This window comes from Brassica napus, chromosome A6 (assembly GCF_020379485.1).
Source record: "Brassica napus cultivar Da-Ae chromosome A6, Da-Ae, whole genome shotgun sequence".
NCBI lineage: Eukaryota > Viridiplantae > Streptophyta > Magnoliopsida > Brassicales > Brassicaceae > Brassica > Brassica napus.
The window spans coordinates 12,914,950-12,920,938 of record NC_063439.1 but is presented as its reverse complement, the minus strand read 5'-3'; the positions used below and the strand labels follow the sequence as shown (position 1 = coordinate 12,920,938).

Below are 5,989 nucleotides of genomic sequence, written 5' to 3'. Positions count from 1 at the left end.
TTAAAAATCAAACATATTTTTCAGTTATTTTATGTCTGCACCGGTAGCTATACTATAAACTTGTAAAGGATTTTGTCACGTTCAGGGATATGCCACTTCATCACTTTGAAATAAAATAATAGCCAATCATTATTTTTAACAGTGGTATAGAGCGACAAGGAGATGAGCAGGTATCGTTTCCATTAAAACAGCTGGATTTGTCGGCAATTAAAGTCTGAACAATACCATATTTAATTCACATTAAATGTTTTTTTTGATCCAAACTAACGTAAAAAAACATAATGCAATTAACGATTGACAGAAAAAAGCATGATGCAGTTCGACAGTCAAAACTCAAAACAAATTGACTTCCAGTTACAATTAGAAAAATAGTTCATAATGCAACTAAAGACTTACGTATATATCAAAAATTATAGCTTTTTTCTTAGTTATTTTGTGAAAATCTTACAACTGGGTTTATTAGGGGAAATGGTTTTTAGAATGTCGTTTATGTTTAAGTAAAATTTCTTATTTTAAATTTAAATATACGACTAGTAGTTAAACTATACATAAGAACAATCTTTAAACTCCGTTAGTTTCTTTTGACCTTTAAACTTTCGTCTGTTCATCTAATCTTCATATAGTGTAATAAATGAATGTATTAGTTGGTTAATTACTTTAACTGCTCACCTATTGACAGAAGGAAAAAAAGAAAAAAAAAACTAAAACAAGTTGCCTAATCTCGCAAATCCAGAAACCAACTCGGATCCACTTTACCCCGTCTAGATTCGTACTGTGCAAGTGAACTCAAACACAAAAGAAAAAGACGAGAGAGAGAGAGAGAGAGAGAGAGAGAGGGAGACACTATTCTTCTTGTCAAATCCCTTTCGCATGTTAATCTGTAACGATTTACTGTTTTCTTGTCAAGTCTAGAATCGAAAAGAATGTCTGGATCTGAAGTCTGAATCATTGGGAAGAGGAAGCGTGTAGGTCAGGTTGCTGCTACTATTACGTTGAAGAGAAGCAAGTATAACTCCTTTTATTGAGAGAAAGCTCAAGTATCGTTGTTAGTTTCGGGTGAGCAATGGAGTCGCGGATGGATCAGTACGAGCTCATGGAGCAGATCGGGCGTGGTGCCTTTGGCGCCGCCATTCTAGTTCATCACAAGGCCGAGAGAAAGAAGTATTTAATTTCTCCTTCCATACACTTTTTCTCCATATATATTCGCTTAGCTGTGTTTTTTTTTTTCAAATTAGGTATGTTCTGAAGAAGATCAGATTAGCTCGACAAACTGAACGTTGCCGGAGATCTGCTCATCAAGAAGTAATTCTTGAACCCCAATCCTTCTTTTTTTTTTTTCCAGATTCCAAACACGATTTCTTTCTTATCTCGAATTTGTTTTTTATTTCAGATGTCTTTAATTGCGAGGGTTCAGCATCCTTACATCGTCGAGTTTAAAGAAGCTTGGGTTGAGAAAGTAAGTCTTCAATTATTATTTTTATAGATTTTATTGTTTATTTTTTTTTTAATATGAGTTTAAATTTGAAAATGCAGGGTTGCTATGTTTGTATTGTCACTGGATATTGTGAAGGAGGAGACATGTGAGTTTACTTTCTGTTAAGATTTTCTAGTTAATGGTTTCCTTTTTTTGTTGTTTTGTTTTTTAACACAAAGTCAAAGAGTTTGTTAAAAATCTTTTGGTTCTTCTGTAATGTTTTTGGCAGGGCCGAGTTGATGAAAAAGTCCAACGGTGTGTACTTTCCTGAGGAGGTACTCACTTACTTACTTTCCATCTGAAACATTTTTTTATGCTTTATTAGTGATTGATTAGTGGTACTCTATGGTGATTGTCTTTTTCTTTTTATTGATTTGCAGAAACTCTGCAAGTGGTTTACGCAACTGTTGTTAGCTGTTGAGTATCTTCATTCTAACTATGTTCTACATCGTGATCTCAAGGTAAGAAAAACATTGGCAATGCTACTTGTCTGAATCGTTCTGTCATGCTTTATTCTCTTATGGACTTATTTGTGACGCCTGCTCTTTCCAGTGTTCCAACATTTTCCTTACTAAAGATGACGTCCGCCTTGGTAAGCTTAGATTTGTGCTCCACTCAAATGTTTGAGGTATTTTTAAAATATTGTGTTGTATTTACAGGGGACTTTGGTCTGGCCAAAACTCTAAAGGCGGATGACCTAACTTCCTCGGTATGTCTTAAAGTCTCTGTAATTTTCGTATACAACTTGCATTTACCATTATCAGCGCATTTGACATGAGTTTTGCTAACCAAATTCTATACATGAAGATATCTATTGCCTCATTTCGACAACTGACTATATGAGATAATATCTTACAATGGTTATGACAGTCATGGGTTCTATATACTCCTGCCACTGACAATTGGTCTTCAGAAATGGAACTTCATAATGATTATTCTTGCATTGCTCTAAAAGTTTCGTAATTGATACTTGTGTGACAAAGACTTTGGTGTTTTATGACTCTCATGGATTGGCATTTTATATGTAAGGTCGTTGGAACTCCAAACTACATGTGCCCGGAACTGCTTGCTGATATCCCTTATGGTTTTAAATCAGATATCTGGTCTCTAGGTATATATAATAGCCCTATCCTTTGTTACGTTTAAGAATCTTTTTGTTGCGGTTGAAGCTAAGACAAAACTGTATGCTGTTGAACAGGCTGTTGTATATACGAGATGGCTGCATTTCGGCCTGCTTTCAAAGCTTTTGTAAGTTAGGCATTTCGCTTAGCTAATCTAAATGTTTTGCGTCTGTAATTATATGTCTCTATTAGAGAATAAAATCCTAAGGAGCTATATTTAGACTTACGTGTATAACTGAAATTTTGATTGTATGGAAACAGGATATGGCAGGGCTTATAAGCAAGGTTAATCGCTCCTCAATTGGTCCGTTGCCTTCATGCTATTCTCCATCTTTGTAAGATTCATTTTCTAATTTCAAGCTTAATATATTTCTTGATTTGACATTTTGAGATTTAAGTTTAATAATTCCTGATTAAATAACATTTCTCTCTCGAATATATTAAATTTTTTTTTTTTTTTTTTGATATTGCAGAAAAGCACTTATCAAGGGGATGCTAAGGAAGAACCCAGAGTATCGGCCAAGCGTATGTTTTCTTCTAGGACCTGTCCGAAACTGTCTTCTTAAGGGCCTTCTTCCTTCACTTTTTGGAATGAAATTAACATTATAATACTTGTGTTTCTCTGTTCAGGCCTCCGAGATTTTGAAGCATCCTTATTTGCAGCCATACGTGGAGCAGTACCGTCCAGCCATAAACGCAGCGTCTATAACTCCAGAAAAGCCTCTCAACTCTCGTGAGGGCCGGAGGAGTATGGCTGAAAGCCAGAACAGCAATAGCTCCAATGAGAGAGATAACTTCTACGTGAGTGACAAAGGTAACCGACCTGTGGGTCCAAGCAACGGTAATAAAGTCGCTGAGACCGATTCAGTTTCTGTCGATGAAGAAGACATTGTCGAGCACATGCAGCAACAACAACCGGTTGAAAATGAAAATCTCCAGTGCGTTTCAGCAACGAAAACAGATAGTCATGGGATTCTAAAGCCCTCACAGAGTGACCAACGGCCAGAGATGATTCAACCAAGGCACCCAAAGACTATTAGAAACATCATGATGGTTCTAAAAGAAGAGAAAGCTAGAGAAAATGGCTCACCCATGAGAACTCAAGTTAATCGAGGGAGAACATCTGGTGTTCCGACACAGAAGAACAATACTGAAACTCCTTCAAAGATTCCAAAACTCGGTGACATTGCTCATAGCTCTAAGACTAACGTAAATACACCCTCAAAGCTTGCTTCTGATTCTGCAAAGACTCCACCACCGAAGCATCCACAAGTAACTACTCTCTCCCTCTCTTTTTTCTGTTTCCCAAGTTTAGGAGATATGATATGATAAAAATTGAACTTGCAGATGCCAATGATCGACTCTACTTCCAAAATCAAGCCTAGAAACGACAGAATCCCTCTGGCTCCCGCGGCGAAACAGGAGCCGGAAGAGGCAATGTCAGCTAAGCGAAGACAAAGGACACCTCCTACTTTACCAAGAAGAACGTCCTCAAGGCAATTAGGAGGAGATAATCCAAATTTGGTGGCTAAAGACACCACGAAGCTATTATATCCATGTCAGCCGTCAGAGCACGAAAATAATACTCATCATCAACCTCGTGTCCAAGCTGAGCCAAAGAGAACCTCTGTCGGATCTTCCAAAGGGGTCCAGAGTGAAAGCAGCAACTCCATCTCGTCTTCTTTGTCCATGCAAGCATTTGAGCTCTGTGATGATGCTTCCACACCCTATGTCGACATGTCGGAACACACAACTCCTGATGACCACAGACGATCATGTCATAGCGAATACTCGTCTTCCTTTCCGGAAATCTCATCAGAGATGCTGATCCGGAGAGAAGAACACAGCACCAGTATGCGCCTTGCCGACACTGTTCGTGTTCCTGATGTTCAGAACAACATTTCCCAACACCAGCCAGGAGGAAGCTCCTCTCCTCCTCCTGCGTCTAAGGAGAGTGGTAGCCCTCTAACGTTACAAAGCTACGAGCCAAACGCGCCAGGGGATGATAAATTCACAGTCAAAGAATTCGTCTCACAAGTGCCTTCGGATAACAAAACCACAGGCGTTGTCTCTCAGAACTCAACTCTTGAGAGGAGCAACAATCCTTCGGTGGTTGATGATGTCATACACGTAATCCGGCACAGCAGTTTCCGAGTAGGGAGTAGTGACCAGCCGGTCATGGAGAGTGTTGAAGTGGGTGTCCAGAACGTTGACGTTGGGAAACTCATTAACGTTGTCAGAGATGAACTTGAAGTGAGGAAAGTAGCCACTCCCTCCTCTGATACCAACTCAGAGCCTCCCCCTCCTCCTCCTGCTGAAGAGCCAGACCCCATCACTAACTATTCAGAAACCAAGAGCTTTAACTCCTGCTCTGATTTTTCACCACCTGAGACTAGACCAAACTCATTCATGCCTGAAGAGGAAACTACTCCGGTTCCAGCTGTCAAAGAGACGTTGGACATCAAGTCTTTCAGACAGAGAGCAGAGGCCCTTGAAGGTCTCTTGGAACTATCTGCGGATTTGCTGGAGCAGAGTAGACTCGAAGAGCTAGCCATCGTGTTGCAGCCCTTTGGGAAGAACAAAGTTTCGCCTAGAGAAACTGCTATTTGGTTGGCAAAGAGCTTAAAAGGTATGATGATCGATGACATCAATCATAACAACTGTGGCACTTCCAGGAATTGTTCATGAAGGTACGACTGTATTATACCACCATCTTCAACCAAAACTCTCTCTTCTGTTACCTTTTTTCTTTTTTTTTCCTGTAACGTTTAAATTTGCACAAAGCAATAATTCCTTCTTTTGTTTTAAAAAAAAAGAGAAAAGAATCCATTATAAACCATATTTTTTTCAAAGAACTCATCATTTTCGAAATCTTAAAAGTACAGCCACCAATGTTAAAAAAAAATGGTAAACCATTTAATAAAAAAGTCTCGGTGGTCACGTGTGTGAAAATCTGATGTGGTGCGCATACACACAAGTGGTTAAAACTGTTTTGGATAAAAAAGAGTTATAGTGACTAGATTCCACTGCAAGTAGTGCCCCAAATCCAGAAAAAAAATTTAATTTTTTTTTGGAAAGTTATAATACCACTGTGCCGACAGAAAATCGAACTTTCGACTTTTAACATTAGTCTGTGAGAAGGGGAACCACTCAGATACAAGTCTTTCTCAGCAGCCACCGATGTTAGACGTAATCATCTACGTTATATAGAGATTATCAGGGATTATTGCTTGGTTCTTTTTCTTCTTCTCCATGTTTCTGTTTCGTTTAATAATAACTTTTATTATTTAGGACAAACTGATGACTTTGAGTGATTAACTGTTATTTACTTACGTGACTGTTTTCGGGCACATAAATAAATTTATAATTGTTAAATTATTTCATAATTGATATG

At 38.4% G+C, this 5,989-nt stretch overlaps 1 protein-coding gene across 1 annotated transcript; it reads left to right on the top strand.

Moving 5' to 3' along the window:
* The first annotated feature begins 731 nt into the window (after positions 1–731).
* Positions 732–5,434, top strand: LOC106347689 (serine/threonine-protein kinase Nek5). Its single transcript, XM_048734809.1, has 14 exons — positions 732–1,161; positions 1,236–1,302; positions 1,391–1,456; positions 1,534–1,580; positions 1,704–1,749; positions 1,855–1,935; positions 2,027–2,066; positions 2,134–2,183; positions 2,504–2,585; positions 2,673–2,722; positions 2,857–2,930; positions 3,069–3,120; positions 3,226–3,867; positions 3,943–5,434. Exons 1-14 carry the CDS (start codon positions 1,064–1,066, stop codon positions 5,281–5,283), a joined length of 2,736 nt encoding a protein of 911 aa, XP_048590766.1. The 5' UTR covers positions 732–1,063; the 3' UTR covers positions 5,284–5,434.
* Positions 5,435–5,989: the final 555 nt, after the last annotated feature.

Bases quoted from the DNA above. Each gene is read 5' to 3' on its own strand.
- LOC106347689 (XM_048734809.1), top strand. From the start codon at position 1,064: ATGGAGTCGCGGATGGATCAGTACGAGCTCATGGAGCAGATCGGGCGT. The intron at 2,067-2,133 runs GTAAGCTTAGAT...TTGTATTTACAG, and splicing joins TAAAGATGACGTCCGCCTTG to GGGACTTTGGTCTGGCCAAA. The intron at 2,586-2,672 runs GTATATATAATA...GCTGTTGAACAG, and splicing joins ATCAGATATCTGGTCTCTAG to GCTGTTGTATATACGAGATG.